The sequence below is a fragment of the Megascapheus bottae genome, chromosome 15 (assembly GCF_031878675.1).
Source record: "Megascapheus bottae isolate mThoBot1 chromosome 15, mThoBot2.hap1, whole genome shotgun sequence".
In the NCBI taxonomy this organism is placed as follows: domain Eukaryota; kingdom Metazoa; phylum Chordata; class Mammalia; order Rodentia; family Geomyidae; genus Megascapheus; species Megascapheus bottae.
Window position 1 is genome coordinate 12,210,105 of NC_143523.1, and position 21,706 is coordinate 12,231,810.

Genomic DNA, 21,706 nt, shown 5'->3' on the forward strand with positions numbered 1-21,706 from the left:
ACTAACCTCTATAAAATTATCAAATACAAAGTCATAGGAGAATCTAACTGATAGCAAACAAAAAGTTATAAAATTCAATAAAGTCAATCATATCAAACAAACTTTAATTCATGTTTAGGAATCACTAGGAACTAAATTTCCACAAGCAAATCATATTGACAAAATAGTTTGCCTTTCAAAGATACAATCACATTAAAAACTAATCAACTCTTGATTTAATGATTTATTAGCTATTGTATCAACTAGGACTTTTCTTGTTATCAGAAGACAAGATTTTAAAAGGAGACTTGTAAGTAAAAGCAAATTCTATAATATTATTTTAGTTAAAAATATAAACATATTTTTATAGCAGTGAGATTATATCAAAGTGAATATACTGATAAAATAATACTCCTGGGTCTTTCTAATAAATATACCTAGTCTCTGAGGTCTCTCTGAAATTTTCACCTAATGTACTAGGCAATTTGTGTCAATCCAAATTGTAGTACAAGCCATATATAGTAGGTACTTAGAAATTCTTTTTACGAGAGCACCGAGTCTTCACTTTCTAAATGTCCAAAGGGTAACTAAAAGCAGAAAAACTGACATCACTACCTTCTCTTTGAATCTTTCTTTGTTCTGACCCATCCCATCTACACCCACCTTGGAATCCAGGAAGAACAGAACTAATCAATAACATCTTTATGACTATAGCTGAAGCTTCCCCCAAGGAAAAGATCAGCAGAGCCACAAATCACATTCCAGATGGTAGCTACTGCCTGCAATGATGAGGCTACACCCTGAAGCAGGAGTAATTAGTCATGGGAACCAGACTGTTACCCTCAAGTGAAGGTGGCAATAACAACTTCCCTAGAACCCCTCACACAAGAAATGATATAATGCTCAACTAGACCACACGTAGACCAATACTGTTTATGTATACCTCTCAATCCCTTCTCAAATCTTTCTCTATGTAAACCTAAGTCATGTGGACAGTTCATAAGTGCTTACTTTACCTCTCCCTACAACATAATCATGCAATATTAGCAAACCTTTCTTTACCCTTCATCACTATCTATCTCTATTTGGCATGTTGGAGCAAATGGCCAGGCTAACATGAGGAACCTGGAGTTGGCTTGAGACCTAGAACTCTCATTAACGTACAGTAAAATGAAGTTATTGGAAAAATAACACCAAAGGCGAGCCCAGACACTTAGGCTATTTCCCTATGAACAGTTTGCTGCTTTCAAAGCAAAAGGTCAGATTTGAAGGGAGGGTAAAACCTTAAAGAGTAATTTGAAAGGTTTCACACACACACATCTATGGAAACAAGAAGGAGACCACAAAGCCCTCACTCTGAACTAGCAGCTCAACAGCTAGGGGTAGAGGAAGAGGAGCTGAATTACTTTTAAGTCAAACCCTTCCTAGGGACTGCACTGTAGCTTAGCTATAAACCACCTTTAATTTGGATTGAGTTAACTAAGGACTGATAATGTCCCCAGATTTCTCTGTAGGAATTTAACTTTTTTTCAATAGCAAAGTTTAAACTCATGGACTTGGGCTTGCTCAGCTGGTGCTCTACCATTTGAGCCACACCTCCAGGAACATATCTTTCTAAGCCTCAACTTATTTTCTCGTTCAAACACAAAACCCATTGCCCAGCATATTAAAATTTAAAAAAATAAAAATCTCTCCATTCTAAAGCCTTCTCTACTTTCTAGTAAGAGCTTCTGACAGAATATAATTCAATTTCTTTGGTGCAGTACACAAGAAACACAATTAGAATAACTGAAGACATCTCTGACTCTCACTTACCAGAGAGGCAACTCTTGACCACTCAAAATCTTTCTGTGCTTCAGTTTTCCAGTTATATATGGCTAAAAAGTATTATTTTTACAAGGTCAATGTGAGGATTAAATGAATCAATGGATATAAGGAATTCTTATATTTTATATAGCAAAAAAAATCAATACTCAATAGAGGATGCTGATTGTTGTCTATTTGGGAAATTTGGTCCATATATAAACTTTCAACATGACTTGTGATAAAATTTGCCAAAAATACCTACTACTTTCTGAAGTATGTCAATATCTTTCTACATGTTTTCCTTTAATTATAATATCCTATCTTGTCCCAAATTTTGCCTATTATTTTTCTACTTATGATACAATTCACTACACAGGACGGACTGGTTACTTCTGAAATAACATAGCTCCCTTTCAATATTTGATTGTAACATCTGTGAAAAATCTGTTTCTTTTAGAGTGTGAATCTGCATACTAAAGAATTTGGCTTGCCTTCGTTGTCAATTCTTGGAATGAAGCGTTTAAATACTTGGGATTTCCCAAGTAACAGAGTGTCTTTGTTACTCATGATAGGTCCTAACAGCTTCTGCCAATGAGGAAGACTCAAGGCAGGTGCCCTTAGATAATTTGAAGCTAAAGACATATTTCTGGATGGGAGATGGTCACACCAATAAGATTAACAATGCAATTAAAGAATTAAGGCCATATGAAGATAAGAAGCCAGACTTAGTTTCAAATTTCTTATAGCCAGAGTCAACTAATCAAACCCATATAAAGAAATACCAATTAAAAACTGGATATGTGAACTAGGGTGAGCATCCCAGTGCCTGTGCCAAATGGGTAACATCTTGTGGACACGAAGCTCTGCATTTACAAATCTCCCCACCCATTCTTTATTTTGTTGGTCAGCCATGGGCTTGAAGTCAGGGTCTGGGTGTTGTCCCTGAGCCCTTTTGCTCAAGGCTAGCACTTCACCACTTTAACCCCACAGTGTCACTTCAGATTTTCTGGTAGTTAACTAAAGAGTCTCACAGACTTTCCTGCTAGCTTTGAACTGCAATTCTCAAATCTCAGCCTCCTGAGTAGCTAGGATTATATGCATGAGCCACCAGTACTCAGCTAATTTCTATACTTTATAATAAAATGATAGTTATAAATAGAGCATTAATCTGAGTTCTAGGAATCATTTACTAAACTATCAAGTATTAAGGAAGTGTACGAATCGCCAAATTAGTAGTCAAATAATTAGAAGTGAAAGTGGAGACAACTAGTGTCTAATAAAGGCAGTCTTGTAGAAGACTACACAATCTAGGAAGTCTAGCTTACCTCTAGGTACTTGCTATCTAAACTCATCCAAAGGGCCTGTGCCTTATTCCTTACTATTTATTGCAAACTTATGATATCTCTGGAGTCAAATGGAAAATCCAATGTCTGCTGAGTAGTATTTATGCAAGTAGTATAATTCAAACATATTCTTAACAAAGTGAAGTTAAAACAATATAGGCTTTTAAATCAAGAGATTGCAGTTGAAACTCTAATTCTTATAAGACAATAGAAGTAAACAATTTCTCTGTGTCACAATTTTGTTCATTGCAAAATGAGGTCAACAGTACTTCTCTTACAAAATCTTATTAAGGATTAAATGGCATCTAAACTGTCCACTGCAGTGCTTAATATCAACTGGATAAGAAACCCTAAGTTTTCCATCTTCCTCAGGATAGGTAACAATACACTCACTAATGAAAAGTCAGTCACTAATTCCATCTTTACATTCATGTACTAAATTCAATCCTGATAATCATCTTGTAAACAATTGCTGTAGTAAAAATAAAGTATTGGTACTAATGTGATGAGTTGGTGTCAATTAATGCAGTCATTAGGCTACTAAAAAAGAAACAAGAAGATTATAAAAATAAATGAGCATACCTCAGAGTTAGTCAATGTTATAAAAATACAATGATAATGTATTGTCTTAAATTCCTAAATGTAAGTGTTTGAACATAGGATCTCACCTAATCATAACGGTGGGTTATCTTACAAAATAATTATACATAAGTTTATATGACTTTCTGTTGTAAATATGGAACTGTTTGTAATGTTGCCTTTATAGTATTCAAACAACTTAAAAAGAAATTCTGAGCCAGGCACAGGTGGCTCACTCCTATAATCCTAGCTACTCAGGAGGCGAAGATCTGAGGATCAAGATTCAAAGCCAGCCCAGCTGGGCACAAAAAGACCTGAGACTCTTATCTCCAATTAACCTCAGGAAGTGCACTCAAAGGTAGGGCAATAGCCTTGAGCTGAAGAGCTTAAGGCCCATGGGGTAGGGTGGTAGCCTAGAGCTGAAGAGTTCAGGAACAGTGACCAGGCCAGGTTCAAGTACCATGACCCACAAAAAAAAAAAAAGAAAGAGAAAGAAATTCTGAAAATACTTTCAGCAATGTCACAGAATAAGTGTCTAAATTTTTACTGATTTACTATAAACTAGTCATAAGATCATAGTCAAAAAACCACAAAATTGAAATACAAGTCTGTAAATGTTTGTCAAAAAATGATAGTGGCCTAGTGGTAGAGTGCTCGCCTAGCATGCACGAAGACCCACGTTCGATTCCTCGGTACCACATACATAGAAAAAAGCCAGAAATGGTGCTGTTGCTCAAGTTGGTAGAGCTCTAGCCTTGAAAAAGCCCAAGGACAGTGCTCAGGCCCCGAGCTCAAGGCCCAGGACTGGCAAAAATAAAGAAATAAAGAAATAAAGAAATATGATCGTATATATCCCTAGCAAAATAGGATATTTGCAACATAAACAGTAAAAGAAAAATTAAAATTTTAATGGAAATAATAGATTTTATCTATACCTAAATTTAATAGTGACAACTTGAGAGACTGTAAAAATTATAAAAGTAAAGAAAAATTTAATGCACAACTGGACAATTACTCTTTATTCATAAATTTTTCCAAGTACAATATATTTTACTCCTACTCTTAAATGTTTATAACAATCTCTGATTACATATAAAGCATTTTCAAATTGATATTTAAGGTACTAAAATGGTTTTAAAAAACTAGCCTAACTGACTACGAAACAATTTTGAGAACTAGTAAGATACTTTTTCTTCCTTTTTTTTTTTTTTGTCAGTCTGGGGCATGGACGCTGCACCTGGGTGCTATCCCTAAGCTCTTCTGCTCAAGGCTACCACCTTACCCCTAGTGCCACAGCGCCACCTCTGGTTTTCTAGTGGTTAATTGGAGATAAGAGTCTCATTTAATACCCAGGCTGGCTTGGGCAATCCTCAGATCTCAGGCTCCTGAGTAGCTAGGAGTAGTAACTATGTCAATATTTATATTATTGTATACATACTTGACGGTCACAATACACAACATAATATTGTAATCATCTTTGAAATTTAGCCATTAGTAGTTATACTAAATATTCTGAAGATCAATATACTTCAAGTTAACAAATTATATATAATTTTTCACTTTCGACTACCTACTATAAACTCATCAATTAAATATAATTACTCACCTCAGTACAGCTATTAAAGGTGCATATATTGAATCTCCATCATAAACGTACATATGATCCCAGCTACATTCTGTAGCAAAATGATTGAATCTTAATCTTAACACTGCATTTGGACTGAAATACATAAAATAAAATTATTTTCACCATATGTTTTATCATCTCCAAAAAAAGTTCAAAAAATGTTAGAACATTTTAATAAAAACTAATTATGAATATTTTCCTATGAATTCCTAAAGCACCAGAGTAAACACTTGATAAGCTATAGAAATTCAACTGTCAAAATCTATTAACAGACCATGTGCCTGTTATCATCATTTCTTATATAGTATAGTTAACAAAAATGTTCTATGCCTTCATTGATGCGAATATTGTAGTTTATGCACAGTATTGAACTTTAATGACTTGTATCACAGGATTTTATGACAGCAAATTGTAGTTAATAAAGTTGATTTTAAAATTTAAAAAGTTAGGGGCCGGGAATTTGGCCTAGTGGTTAAAGTGCTTGCCTAGCATGCATGAAAACCCGGGTTCGGTTCCTCCTTACCACATGCATAGAAAAAAGCTAGAAGTGGTGCTGAGGCTCAAGTGGTAGAGCTCTAGCCTTGAGAAAGTCCAAGGACAGTGCTCAGGCCCTGAGCTCAAACCCAGGACTGGCAAAAAAAAAAAAAAAATTTAAAAAGTTAAAGTAAAATCAAATACTAGGAAAGCAATATTCTTAAGTAGAGATACTAAAAGTTTACAAATTTTTCTGAGGTTTCAATGTGATATACTGTAAGCAAACAAGCAGCACATTAAAGATACATAACAGTTGATAGTGCTTAAGTTTTAAAACAAATTTGAAACATTGTCAAAAAGGATAGTTTCCAAATATACTCTAAGAACTGTAAATGGTTCAAAAGAATTCATATCAAATCACTCACTCATAATATGATTAAACATATAAATTCAGTTTCAAGCCTTAATTATGAAAATATCCCTAAATTCATAACATTTCTACAAAATATTCTTTTTTTTTCCTTTGGCCAGTCCTGAGCCTTGAACTCAGAACCTGAGCACTATCCTTGGGCTTTTTCCAGGCTAGCTTTCTACCACTTGAACCACAGCACCATTTCCGGCTTTTTCTATGTATGTGGTACCAAGGAATCAAACCTGGGTCATCGTGCATGCTAGGCAAGCACTCTACCACTAGGCCAAACTCCCACCCCCTATAATTTTTTTTTAATACCCTTAGAGATGGATGCAGTGGTTCTGTAATCCTAGCTACTCAAGAGGCTGACATCTAAAACTCACATTGCAAAGGATTCTAAAACAGACAAATCCAAGACACTGTAACCTCAACTACCAAGCAAAAAGAAAAAAGTAGAGGTATAACTCAAGTGGTAGAATGCCAATCTTAAGAGGACAAGCCAAACAAGAGTATGAGACCCAGAGTTCAAGCCCTAGTACTGTCACAAAATTAAATAAAATACCCTTAAAACTAAAATGCTGAATAGTACAAGCCAGTTCATAACTCATAACATTAGAAATATCCATTTGTTAAGCTCAGCATTTTTATACTTTCTCTGGAGTTGTTTGTTTGTTTTCTTGTTTTGGTTTTGCCCATCCTGGGGCTTGAACTCAGGGTCTGAGGACTGTCCTTGTGCTTTTCTCAAGGTTAGCACTCTACCATGTGAGCCACAGCACCACTTCCAGCTTTTTCTATGTAAGTGGTACGAGGAATCAAACCCAAGTCTTCATGCGTGCTAGGCAAGTGCTGTACTACTAGGCCACACTCCTGGCCCTCTTTGGAGTTTTTATAAATGCTATAACGACATATTTTTGAAAAGTAAAAAACTGCCTACTCTATTTAATACCACAATAGCATAATTCAACTATAAATATATATAAATTAGTATATTATATCACAAGAGAAAGTACTACAGTTTGCATTTTAAAATATAAAAAAATATATAAATGGCATTTTCTAAGAAGCACTCTCTAGATGTAGTCATTGTGCTTATTAATAATAAGTTCCTTTATCATTTTAGAATAAAATTAAATTCAGATAATATACTTACTAGCCTTCAATTAGCCATGTACATTTAGTTTTATACTTATAGTTAATTGGACCATCTGTTAAATATCCAGAAGGTTCAGTTAACCTGGAAAAGAAAACCATAAAAATTAACTTAAAAAAATTTAAGATATATAGCAGCATAAGAAAATTTAAAAATCATTTAGCCAAAGGATGAAACACAGGAATATCCAAAATAGAATGCTTACTTATAAGTTTCAAATTGTTATATTTCTCTCTACATCTGAAAACAAACTTTATCTTGGATTTCTTTAAATATTGCTAAATCATGGCCACTTCAGTTGACATAATGGAAAAAGGAAACTGAAAACTGACCATTTTACTGATGGATTCAAGAGAGATGAAAAGTTAATTGGGTTAAACTTTATCTAGATTGAGGCTAAGGAAGAAATATCAAATACAGTTTCAATGATGAACTATAGGGTAAAGAAACCACATATACATATCTCACTTTGGGAAAACAGTTTTACTTGTTTTCTAAGCACCAGATTTGCTAAATAGCTGTCACCAGACTTTGTAGTGTTCTGCTACTTTCTTTTATTATTTTTTCTCTTGCCTGGCTTATAACTAGTGCAAGAAATCAACCGATTTCTTACAAGGTAAGTCAAAAATACTTTATATTTTCTTTTTATAAATTTATATACTCCCTACTAGCAATTTCTATTTATATGCTTTCAAAAAGAACCTAGCTGGGCTCTCGTGGCTCACACCTGTAATTCTGATTCAAAGCCAGCCTGGGCAGGAAAATCCTAGAGACTCTTATCTATGGATAAGCAGAAGAAAACCAGAAATGAAACTGAGGCCCAAACTGGAAGATCTCAAGCCTTGAACACAAAAGTTCAAGGATAGTGCCGAGGCCCTAAGTTCAAGACCCACAGACCGAAAAATCAAAGAAAGAGAAAAAGAGAAAGAAAAAAAAGAAAACCTGCCTACCAAGGGCAAGAGTCTAAGTTCAAACCACAGTACAGTTTTTTTTTAAAGGAATATCAACAGTTCATAACATGAAAGTATTTATGTGTGTCAAACTATTCTATATGGATACACAAAAATAACAAAACCTACTTTGTATAGTCAGTATATGCTAACAAGAAAAAGATATTAGAAAAACTTTCTCAGATTTCAGAATATTAAAATATTTGAAACAAAGCCCTCAACTCTAGTTATTATGGTCTTTTTACCCCTAGCCTAATAATTTTATCAATAAAATATCACATTTTAAATAATCAAAATACCATCCCAGTTAGTTTTCATATGTATACTCACAAAAAACATATTCAGCAATTAACTAGTCTATACATAGTAACATAAGCATACACACATGTGCACAGATATTAAAGTCATTGCCATTTAGATAAAAGCAAAATTTCCATCATATATATATATATATCCTGAAAAAAACATTAAGAGGAAAAAACTTTCATTTCCCTGAATCAGGGTTGACAGAAAGGATAACATGGTTGATTGACAAGATTTGATCAATACTAATGTTAACTGTGAATTTTCACAGTCCTTGAAAATAACAGAGGTGTTAAAGCAGCTAATTTATCTTTGAAAGAAAATTTTAGGGAAAACAGACAAATTCCTAATGTTCTCAAATTAATGTAATAATAAATTGAATGCTTTCTAGGCATCTGGTACTAATGTAAGTGTACTGTGTTATTTCATTTAAAAACCTCAAAAGCCATATCAGATAATAATTAGAAATCCTGTAGCATAGATATGAAAAGTAAAGCACAGTTTAAATAATGTTAATTAACTTCCAATTATACTAAATGAGCTAATTCACAAAAACTTTCCACTGATGACAATGTAAAAAACTGAACATTTTACGTTTTAAAATCATCAGTAACAAAATGAAAAAAAAAATAATCTACCTACAAGCCAAGATCCAGAACCTACAAATTCTTTCAAGAGAATTCAGACATTCAGAGCTGCTTTTGCTCTTGAGATCTTTACCTACAGAGAAGAAACTGCCAAAACACTATGTGTGCCTTGGGTGGCCTCAAGAGATGCGGAGAAAAATGGAAGGCAGTGGTCTAATACAGGAAGGGGTTCAAATACACAGCATAGCACTTTTACTTGTATGGTGTACAAGCAGTGAACTTGCCCTCAGTAAACTGCAGCTTTACTGCAAGTCAGTTAAACAACAGAAAGTTCCAAATCTTATACCTGGCTCACAGTAATGGTAGAATTTGTAGTGAGCCAGAGCGCCTAACAAAAGTTACATAATAGTCTCTAGAGAAAGATAACATTATCCCCTGTCTCAAGTAATTTTCACCAATATTTTAATAGACTGTACAGCATGACCAAAGATAATTAAGCATAAGAAAATCCAACCAATTAGAACCAAGACAATGGGAACAGGATCAAAGATATTCTATTAATATTTTAGAAAGATATTCTATTAATATTTTAAGATATATTCATTAAAATACACTTTACTAAGTTCAAAAAACAAAAGACAGGCTTCAAAAACTGAATTAACATCACTCAAAATTTTTTCACGAAAATTTTAGTATTGAAAACTACAATAATAAAAGTTAAGATTCCAATAGTCACATAGAATCATAAGTTAAATACAGGTCAAGTGAAAATAGAGAGAGATTTAGAAGACAGACTTACAGAAAATAGGAGGTAAAATTACAATAAGCAAGACCATGTAAAATCTGTTCCTGCAACTGTTTGAGTAATAATTAATATAATAAATGATATATATAGTAATGATAAATATAGTGACATTGGGGATGTTATCTCCATACTTTTTGGAAAATGTATGAACCATTCACTTGTACTGTTATCTTCTTAGATAGAAATATGTGGTTAGAGGTTAAGGATGTAAGAAAGCTAGAAGCCAGGCATGGTGGCTGTACTCCTGTAATCCTAGCTACTCAGTAGGCTGAGAGCTGAGGATCGACATTCAAAGCCAGCCTGGGCACTAAAATCCTTGAGACTCTTATCTCCAATTAACCACCAGAAAACCTGAAGTGGCACTGTGGTCAAGGGGTAGGGCCATAGCCTTGAGCTGAAGACCTCAGGAACAGCTCCCTGGCCCTGGGGTCAAAAAAAAAAGGTTGCACAGCAGAGCACCTGCCTATCCAGCTAGATGACCACAATTCAACCCAGTGGTAGGGATAGAACAGTTCAATTACACATATACATGCCGAGGCTTTTTTTTCCCCCATCAGTCATAGGACTTGGGCTCAGGGCCTAGGCAATGTCCTTGGGCTTTCTCAAGGCTAATTAGAGCTCTACCATTTGAGCCACAGTGCCACTTCCAACTTTTTCTGTACTTGTGGTACCAAAAATCAAACCCAGGACTTCGTACAGGCTAGGTAAGCACTCTACCACTAGGCCATACTCTCAGCCTCCATGTCAACTCTTAAGAAAGCTCCTTATGTGCCAGGCGTGGTGGCTCCCGCCTGTAATCCTAGTGACTCAGGAAGCTGGGATCTGAAGATAGTAGTTCAAAGCCAGGAGACTCTTATCTCCAATGAATCACCATAAAACCGGATGTGGTGCTGTGCTCAAGGGGTACAGCAGCCCAGCGTTCAAGTTCCATGACCTACCAAAAAAAAAAAAAAAAACAAGCTCCTTATGAAAGCTGAATTATCGAAGGCTACAATGTGTCAATTATCCATCTGCTGCCTCTCACCTGTAAAGTCATCTCTTGTCTACACTGTAAAAATAGATCTGGGAACTTCAAAAACTTTTTCTTTGCCAGATGGCAAGGAGTTAAAACTACCAGTAAGTATATGGAGAGATTGCAGGAGAAAAGGGTTTTGCCTCCTAATTCAAGTGTGCTCATGCAGCTTGTGTGGCTTCTCCAACAGTGGATTCTCACAGTACTTAGTGACTGACAGCATCCATTTCTCCTAGCACTTCCTATCAAGAGGTTTTGTTACCAAGTGTCTATCTATGAGACATTTCCCATGAACAGCCTTCTACAAGATCCTATGAGAAGTCTTCAAAGCAAGTTCCAGACAGCAGAAGTTTAACTAAGTTTACAAAGTGCAGCCAAAACTACCTTATTAATTCATTAAATCACAGCCATGCCCTCCTAGAAAAGTGTTAGTCTTAGATCAAGAGAAGAGGGACACTTAGGTACTCTTTTTCAGCTTAACAGTAGTGGTAACTGCTCCTTATATTTTCTATTTCTATAGTCTTAAGGTTATTTTTATTCATTACTAGCTAATATCTTCTATTTCTATTTATTTATTACTAGCTAATCTCAATACTCCAATCTCTGATGCAGCTATTACTATTTATAAAAACTTTCTCCTATTAAAATTATGATTATCTTTCCTAATTGGACACAGACCAATGTGATATGAATTCAAGGATTTACAACACAAGAATCACAGATATACAAACTCCAAGTCACAAGAACATACAACTTTATGCCCAATAGAATGGCTTTAAATAGTTTGTCAATCAGCAAGGAGGCAGGGAAAATTCCTCATAGAAGTCAGTAAAAGTACTTCAGAAAATAATTTGGCATTATCTTACATAGTTGCAAATAGACATACTGTAGTGGAATAGCTAATAGAGTCATTACATTCATATCCTCCTAGATCTTCTTGCCATTTCCATACACACCCAGCAATAGCAGTTGAGCACACTAATGCTGCTGAAACTATGCACTTCATGTACAAAGACCACATTAAAAAAAAAAAAACGTAACTTGGAAATCAACAACTATATGGAAATTAAAAGACTGATTTCTAAATGACTCTCTCAAACTCATACATAATTTACATTATGGCAAAACTCAAACCCATGGTCTAGGAGATTGCCTAACATGCATTAAGATCCAGGTTTGAATCCTCGATACCACATACATACAAAAAGCCAAAAGTGGTACTGTGGCTCAAGTAATAGAGCTCTAGCGATGAGAAAGCCTAAAGAGAGTGCTCAGGCCCTGAGTTCAAGCCCCAGGACAAAAAAAAAAATCAAACCCATAAAAGTAGAAATCCTATATAAAATTTACTCAAGAGGGTTCATTAAAAAAAATCTTCCACAACTTCTTAGTTGCAGTTTAAACAATCAAAATCAAAAGGCTGAAATAAACTGGGCAGCAGTGAGTCACATCTGTAATTATAGTAACACAGGGGGGCTGAGATCTGAGGATTCTAATTCAAAGCCAGCCTGGGCAAGAAAGTCTGTAGAACTCTTATCTCCAATTAACCATCAAAAAGACAAAAGTAGAAATGTGGTTCAAGTGGTAGAGCACTAGCTTTTAGCAGAAAAGCTCAAGGACAGCACTTATGTGCATACATACCCACATGTGTACACACACACACACACACACACACACACACACACACACACACGTACAAACCTGTGATAATTTTAATAACTTTCAAAGTCAATAGCTAGATTTAATACTGAAATTAGAAGGCTTCATTTAAAATGTAAACACAAAATTCAGCCTGTAATAACTGTTCAATGCCACAGAGACTTAATTTTAAAGAAAATTCTAATTTGTTCCATGACCCTATATAACTACTTCCATTACAATTTCTTCTATAAAGAATAGAAGTACAGCTGGGCACTGGTGGCTTATAGATAATCCTAGCTATTCAGGAGTCTGAGACCTGAGGACCATGATTCAAAGCCAGCCTCAGCATGGAAGTCCCTAAGATTCTTAACTCCAATTAACCATCAAAAAACTGAAAGTGGAACTGTGACTTAAAGTGTCAGAGTGCTAACCTTGAACAGAAAAGCTCAGGGGCAGGACCCAGGCCCTATTCAAGCCCTATGACTGATTGACAAGGACAATGACAGAGGCTGGGGGGGGGGGGAAGAAGAAGAAGAGGAGGAGGAAGAGGAGAAGGAAGAGGAGGAGGAAGAAAAAGAGAAGAAGAGGAGGAAGGAGAGGATATAGTCAAATAGCACCCTAATTTCAAGTCAAGAAATATATGGCTCTTTTTATAATGAAACACAACTAGAAATTTAATTGAAAAGCAAGCAGCACTGCTATCTGATATCACCTACAATTTAATTTGCCATCTTCCTGGTTGGGATTATCTCCAAAACTACATATGAGAAAATCACCTTTCTCTATGATCACAAAAACCTATCCTGTAGCATCACAGCATTAAAACTATCATAATGCCCCAATTTCTCCTTGACCAATGTTTCTGACCTTACAGTTCTTTTTTCTATGAGTTCACCACTCCACTGCCTTATTCTGTCCTATATTCTCCAAGGCCCTGCTATCTGCCATGGCTCATACCTAACATTCTAATTACTCAGGAGGCTGAGCTCTAAGGACTGCTGTCAAAGTCAGGCTAGGCAGGAGAGTCCAGATGTTCTTATCTTCAAATACACACACACACACACACACACACACACACACACACACACAGAGAGAGAGAGAGAGAGAGAGAGAGAGAGAGAGAGAGAGAGAGAGAGAGAGAGAGAGAGAGAGAGAGAGAGAAAGCTAGAAGTGGAACTATGGCTCAAGTGGTAAAGTGCTACCCCTGAGCAAATATACCAAAGGGAGAGTGGGGACAATGTCCAAGTCCTGAATTCAAGCCCCAGAACCAACACCAGCACACACACAAATCCTCCCATACTCAAGGAAAGTATATACTCTAGGAACTACCATAATAACCCAGCCCTTCTTTCTCCCCATGAGGGAACTATTTTGACTACCCACACAATCACACAACTGGAATATCTAAAAACTACACACCCTGTTCCTTCTATTTTAGTGACACAGTTACACAGGAGTTCAAGGAAACAACTCAACACAGCCCCTGAATTTCTTCCCTACCTTCTCCCCTCCTTTATAGCATGGAAGATCCTACTTTGTGCAATAAGGAATTCTACCCAGTGTACTGAAAGCATGAGAAGCAGTCAACAACCAAGGAAAAGAAAACAGAAAATCATTAAGATACAGGAGCAAAAGAAGAATGCCCCATTTTTACAAAAAGAACGTACTCATCTTGAGATCTTAATTTTTTTGGCAGTACTGAGGTTTGAACTCAAGGCCACAAGCTTGACAAGCCCTTACCTCTGAAGCAGAGTCCCAAGTCCTTCTTGCTTTAGTTTCTTTTTCAGGTAAGGTCTAATTGCTTTTGCCCAGGCTGGCTTCAAACTAAGATCTTCCTACCTCCACTTTCTGAGAAACTGGGATTACAAGCACATACCATTATGCCTGGTCCCTCACCTCTTCTCAAATCCAAGAACCTTCACTTCCATACAACTTGACCAAAGCACTCTTATTACACACTATCGACTTTCACAAGGAAGAACTAGTCCTCTAAAATTCAAAAGTTCGAGTCTATACCCTGCCCACAAACACCTACTTCTCAACTTATTTACCTTCATTTCCAATACATTACCACTTTGTTGAACTATACAGTAGGTAAAAAGTATATAGTTCAACCATGATAAAAAAGTAAAAGTCTTCTTTTATAACTATTATATTTCTAAAATGTAAACTGAGTTTCAACCCATTAACTTATTTTTTGAAATTCTACAGCACCCCTCTTCTTGAACTGAGAACCATATGGCTAATCCACATTATTTCTCCTATGACTACTGGTCTATTGTTTCTTAGCATAAGTGAAGTTTTATTGGAACACAGCTACACTCGTTTATTTACATATTGTCTAAGTTGCAAACATGCTACAAAGACAGAGTTCCAAAAGAAACCATCTGTCCAACAAAACCTGAAGTATTTGCTGCCTGGCCCTTTACAGAAATAGTTTGCCAGACTATGCCTAGAGGCTTGCCCATTTGCCTTGCCAACTAAGCATCCATTCTATCTGAAACTGCCCAATCCAATGTGTTTAATTAAATAAGCAAGCTAGGCTGTTTGTAACACAAGGTAGTAAGTACTAAATGCAGGAAAACATGTCCTAACAACACATAAAACTAAAAATCAAGTCAACCAGAATGCTGTTCTCAATCCTAAGAAAACATGTTTTAATTAACGTATTTAGGAAAAAAAAGTAAATGCATTAACTGTAATATAAAGTCTCTGAAAACTGTAGCTCAAATGGTAGAGCATTAACTTTAGACACAGAAAGTTCAGGGACAGGGCCCAGATCCTGAGTTCAGGATCTGGACAGGCACGCACAGGCACACGCGCGCATACGCGCGCGCGCGCACACACACACACACACACTATGACATTATGGCCCAGCGTGGGTGGTTCATACCACGAATCCTAGCTATTCACAAGGCTAAGACCTGAGGAACTGAAAATAGAGATTCAAAGTCAGCTTTAGCAGAAAAGTAGGACTCTTATCTCCATTAACCACCACCAAAAGACAGGAGGGGAATGCCTCCAGAGGTAGAGCACCAGCTTTGAGAAAAAAAATAAAGTAAGATCAAGTTCAAGCTCCAGTATCAGCACCAAAAAAAAATTAAAAGTAAATAAATGTACATTAACTATACATAACTATAAAATATACATAACTATAAATATAAATATACATTAACTATAAGTGTACATAACTATGCATGTATGCTGTATAACAGCATCTGAAGGTTCTTTCCCTGTCTAACTGAAAACTCATATCCTTTCACCAGCACTTCCCTTTTCTGTTCTCTATATCCCTCAGCTCCCAGTAACTACCATCCTACTCTATTTCTGAGTCCAAATTTTTAGCTTCCATAGTTAAGTGACATCATGAGCTATTTAATTCCTATGCCAGATTGATTTCTGCCAATGATGTCCCTTAGATTCATGTATGTTGTCATAAATGACACAATTCTACTCAGCTTTTTAAAAGACTGAATAATATTCCATTGCTAATGTTATTTTCTAATCTATTCATCTGTTGATAGGCACTTATGTTCTTCCTAAATCTTGACAACGAACGTGGGAGTGAAGACATCTCTTTGACATACTGAATAAAATCACAACAGTGGAACTGCTGGATCATCAAGGTTGCTTTTTTTTCCCACAACATCCCTATTTTCAAAATGACTATACTAATAGTATATTAAGATTTCCTTTTTACCATACCCAAGCAAATATCTGTTATCTTCCATCCTATTGATAATAGCTAACCAGGTGTAAAGTGATAATTCATTAGATTTTAATTTATATTTTCCTAATAACAAGTGATATTGAGCATTTGCTATATATTCTGTTGGCCTCATATTTATTCATTTAATAAATTTATATTCATATCTTTGCCTATTTTTACATAAGTAATTTTGTTAATTTGAGTTTCTTAAATAATTTGGATATGAGCCCCTTATCTACTATATAATATACAATAACTCAACCTGTGGATCTTACCTTTACTCTATTATTTGCTACACTTTTTGTGCAGAATCTTCTTTGTTTTGTTCATTTCATTTTTTTGCTTTTGCTTCCTATAGTTCGGAAATCATATACAAGAAAGAAGTCAGCTTTTTCTCAGTTTCAGGTCTTCACATTTAAGTTTTTACTCCATTTTAAGTTGATTCTTGTATAAGAGGGGCAATAATGGTATAGTTCTATTCTTCTATATGTGGATAGATAATTTTTACAAAAACATTTACTAAAGAAACTGTCCTTAGACAGGCATTGGTGGCTTGCGCCTGTAATCGTACCTACTCAAGAGGCTGAGATCTGAGGATCACAGTTCAAAGCCAGCCTGGGCACAAAAGTACAATTAACAACCAGAAAACTAGAAGTGATGCTGTGGCTCCAGTGGTAGAGCGCTAATCTCAAGGACAGCACCCAGGCCCAGAGTTCAAGTCCCATGATCAATGAAAAAAATAAGAAAAGAAACTTTCCTTTCCTCGTTGTATGTGACTGTCCCCTTCATCATAATCAACTGACCATAGGTTTACTTATTTATTTGGGGGGCTTTTTATACTATTACATTGGTTAGTGTCTACTTTCTTTTTTTTTTTCTTTTTGCCAGTACTGGCCCTTGAACTCAGGACCTGAGACTGTCGTTGGGCTTTCTCAAGGCTAGAGTTCTAGCACTTGAGCCACAGCCCCACTCCCAGCTTTTTTTCTATGTATGTAGTACTGAGGAATCGAACCCCGTTCTTTGTGCCACTCTACCACTAGGCAAAACTCCCGGCCACAGTGTCTACTTTCATACTAGCACAATACTGTCTTCATTGCCCTCACTTTATTTTTTTTAATATTTTTTATTGTATTTAATAAAAGGGTTACATGATATTTGCCAGATAGAAGGTGCATTAATTCACATACATTGATCCCCTTCCACCCGTGTCTTGGTCCCCATTACCCTCCCTCCCACCCCTCCATCACTTTATTTTTATAGTTTGTTGTTGTTGTTGGGCTTTAACTCAGGGCCTGGGTGCTGACTGTGAGCTTTTGTGCTCTACTGCTTGAACCATAGCTCTGTTGTTTGTTTGTTTTGATGGTTAAAGATAAGAATGTCTCACAAACTTTTCTCCCTGAGCTGACTTTGAACTGGATCCTCAGATCTCAAGTCTTTTGAGTAGCTAGGAATACATAGCACCCCACTATGCAATCATTTTTAATTCGGGGGAAGAGAGAAATGGTTATTTCATTTCCACATTTACAATTTATTCCAATCAATATCAACCCCCTCCCCATCATTTTCTCTGGCCCTTTTCTGCTCTCCAAGACAATTTAAACAGGTTTAATTTTTCTATTTTCATAGTTGTAAACCATCTATCGCAATCATGTTCAACTTCCTTTGTCTTCCTTGTTAATTATTCGAACTTTCTAATATAGCTTGACGGCAAGAAGCATATTTCTCACATTAATCCCTCAATAACACCTTATATTCAGATCAAGAGGTACTGAAATGAGAGAGATCAGAACCATAAGTTACAGAAAGCAAGAAAGCAAAAAGACTGGCTACCAGTGCCAGTCTTGAGACATTGAAACAAGAATGTGAGACATTGAGTTCAAGGCCCAGTACAGGCACAAAAAAAGGAGAATGAGGAAGAAGAGGAGAAGGAGAAGGAAAAGCAGGAGAAGATCCCCATTACATATAAATATTATAAAAATATTAATAAAAATTAATAACAGCACAAATCAAGCAATGTACCACACTACTCCTGAGCTGCTCCTGTAGTCTAGCTTTAACTGAAAATCATTGCCATTTTTTTAAGGTAGGTAAGGAAGAACTTCTAATTTTAAATGCTTTTTTTTCAAGTGGAGACAGAAGACTGGGATTAGTGCTAAAATCACTGAAGTATCATTATTGACACTATATTTGCTTCTGCATTTCCCCCAACTAATAATCTTCCATTCTAAAGAAGTGTTTGAATACTTTTATGCCCTAATGAAACTCCTGTAGTAGAAAAAAACTAAGTTACCATGAAACCAACCAATTAATTTTGACAACTGCTTAGCAAGAATGATCAATCATTTTTATGTCTATTTGTAAGATTTGTGTCATTTAGTTTTTAAAAAGTGAGAATTTTTAGTTCTTCCCTACTGTGTTATTACAACATCTTCAAACAAATGTTTCACCAATGTAGCATGTACTTCACCTGGAAAATTTCTTCTCTTTAAAATATTCTTCTCTTTAATAGTAAATGCCTCATTTTCTTTCCCCCTAAGAGTATACATTAGAAAACACAGTTGTGCTAGTTATACTTACTCTAATTAATAGCTTGTATTCCACAGAGAAGTGAAATAGCATTTTTCAGCAGTACAATAAATCATAGGAAATAACAGCTTCTAAAGAAATGATGAATACTAATAATTAGCTCAAGGTTTATTGTTACTTAACTATATCTACATTTTAAATGTATTCTGCTTTTTACTCAATATTTTATGAACGCCATCTCTCAATGTTATTTACACTACTTTTAACTTGATATGTGACCTTTCTTACTAAGTGGGACACCTGCTAGTGATGTCACAAGCTGTTGATGCAGTTGATTAACAAGTTCCCCTAATATAGATATTGCATGTACCTCAGGAACTGCAACAATCTTTTTTCACATAAATGGGATAAATTCACCCATACAAAAGCCAATATCCCCAATTACAAATGGATCAAGCAATTACTTAGGCATAAAAAGATGTAAAAACTAATAGTTCATTTTGCTTTGGGCTCTCAATTTACTCAAAATTATACCTTGCCAGAGTAAGGGGGCTGGCTGCTATTGTCATGTCTACAGAGCACAAAGTAAATAAGCCTAGTAACAAGACACAATTCAACAGAATGCATTTTCCTATCTTAAGGGCCTTTTTCAACTTTTAATTAGCAGTTCTCACAATTCATGAAATGTATTTTGAAATTTATGGTACAATACTAACTCATAGAAGTTACTTGTGGACCCTGGAAACACTGAGATTGCACAAACCAAATTCTATAAACCAAATAAACTATTAAAAGTCTACTTAAAAATTAAATGTATTGTTTTTAAAACACACACTTTTACTTAAAATTCTATGGAGCATTGTTTTAACTAGTAACAGTACAAAAGTAGAAAAAAGAAAGAAAGGAGAGGAAGGGAGGGGAAGAATGGAAGGAAGAAAAAGGCTGCTAAAACTCCAAATAAATCATCCTAGATCAATGAAATGAACCATAATTTTACCTTTGCTTCTGATCCTATTTCACCTATACTTTGTATCATATTGACAACAAATAATAGCTGTCTACCCATTGTCATCTCCAAGGTACAAACGCACCAACAAAGTTCACATTGAGAATTTAGGAAGATAAAAGGCTGACTGTCTAAATGACTGCTACCTGCAAATTGTCAGGCGGTTACCCTTATTTTCCGTTACTCCCGGTACCCACTCACTTCTTCCTGAAACAGACAGCAATCTAACAAACACCACCCAATAGGGAGAAGGGAAGCATCTTTTACCTCCGTCATGCAAATTCCTTAGCACCCAGTGCTTGGGGTGAACAGAACATAGCTGTTCACTAGTTAAGAGAAATCCATCACCACCACTACACACATGAAAAGTCCACCCGTATACTTCTCAAAACTGGGCAGATTCGACGAGGCGCACGTCGATCAAAAGTAAAAAGCGTCCATTCTGGAACAAAGACGTGTGATGTGGAATGACAACTCCTGTGTAACCTTGATCGACTTACTTCGAACCTCCATCTCTCGCTGCAGATGCAGCAGAGGAATTCTGGTCAATGGTGGTGAGAGGCAGACGCGACCGTCAGCCTTACAGGGCTTACAACAGTCCTTGGCACCCAGTTAACCCCACCGTGAACACTCCTTGTGTTCACGGATTACTGAATAACCCGTTACCCGTGGTCACTGCTGGAGACGGGGGGGGCCGGGGGGAGAAGACGCTGTTAGACCACAACTTCCAATCTGGGCACTTTCGTTTGGATTTTTGGATGACCATGTATTGCACGAGTGTCGGCACGAGTGTCGGTGCACGGCGCTGTATACACTGATGATGTGTGGCACCATCACGGAGGGTGAAATGTTCTTGGGGGAGGGGGTGGGGGGAGTGTGAAGTCGCTGCGGGCAGGAGCGACGCTCCAGAAAAGGCTTCGCTCCGCACTGGCCCGCGCTGGGCACGGGCTGGAGGGCCCCGGGGCGCCGCGGGGTGGGGGTGGGGGTGCTGGAGCGAGTGCCGCGCGGAAGGTGGACAGCTCCCACCCGCTCCAGTCGAGCCCCCGGGGTCCCAGGCCGCGGCAGCGGGGAGTGGGGGGGGAGAAGCCGAGACCCCCGGAGCACCAGGAACCGGACGGGACGGAGGTTTGGGGGTCCGGCGGAGACACTTACTTGAACCTGCCCTGGCAGTGTTGGCACTGGTCCCCCACCCAGCCCGGGTCGCAGAGGCAGGTGGAGTTGACACAGCGGCCCGAAAAGCAGGAGCCGGTCCTCTCGCAGGGCTTGGACTGGGACACCTGGGCGTACAGCGCCAGGTAGAGGAAGCCATAGCACAGCAGCCAGCTGTTCCCGTCCAGCAGCCAGGAGGAGGCGCCCCCACCGCCGCCGCCGCTCGCCACCCGAGCCCTCCACAGCCCGGGGACGGCCGGCTGCGGCTGCGGGACCCCGGCGCGGGCCTGACCCCCGGGCTCCATCGTCTCCGCCGCCCGAGCCCGGCGGGGCTGCGCTCGCAGGCGCCGCGCCACCGGGACGCTCCGCAGGGGAACTCCGGCCGGAGACCGTCTCCGCCTTCGCCTTCGCCGCTGCCTTCAACGCCGCCACCGCCGCCGCCGCCGCCGCGGCTCCTCACGGGCGCCGGCCCGGGTCCCGCTCCTCAGTTCGGAGACACAGAGCCCAACCGCGGCCGCCTCCGCCCGGCTGCCTCGGGTCGCACTGGGGCATCGCCACCCAATCTCTTGACCTTGTCCTCAGCGGGCCAACCCCAACGCCGCGGCGTCGGCCGGCGCAGGAGCGGAGACCCGGGCGGGCGGCGCAGCCTGC

General features: G+C 37.8%; 1 protein-coding gene across 4 annotated transcripts in view; it reads right to left on the reverse strand.

Moving 5' to 3' along the window:
* The window catches only part of Atrnl1 (attractin like 1), a 468,762-nt gene extending 447,402 nt beyond the window's left edge, over positions 1-21,360 (reverse strand). For all 4 annotated transcript variants that reach the window (XR_016537794.1, XM_090345791.1, XM_090345795.1 and 1 more), the window contains exons 1-3: positions 21,059-21,360; positions 7,371-7,454; positions 5,314-5,427 (exon numbers count right to left, since the gene is read on the reverse strand). Coding sequence is in view for 3 of the 4 variants with exons in the window: in XM_090345791.1 (XP_090201917.1) it covers positions 5,314-5,427; positions 7,371-7,454; positions 21,059-21,360 (500 nt within the window). In the remaining variant the exon portion in view is untranslated. The remainder of the gene's footprint in view (positions 1-5,313; positions 5,428-7,370; positions 7,455-21,058) is intronic.
* Between the last annotated feature and the right edge of the window lie 346 nt (positions 21,361-21,706).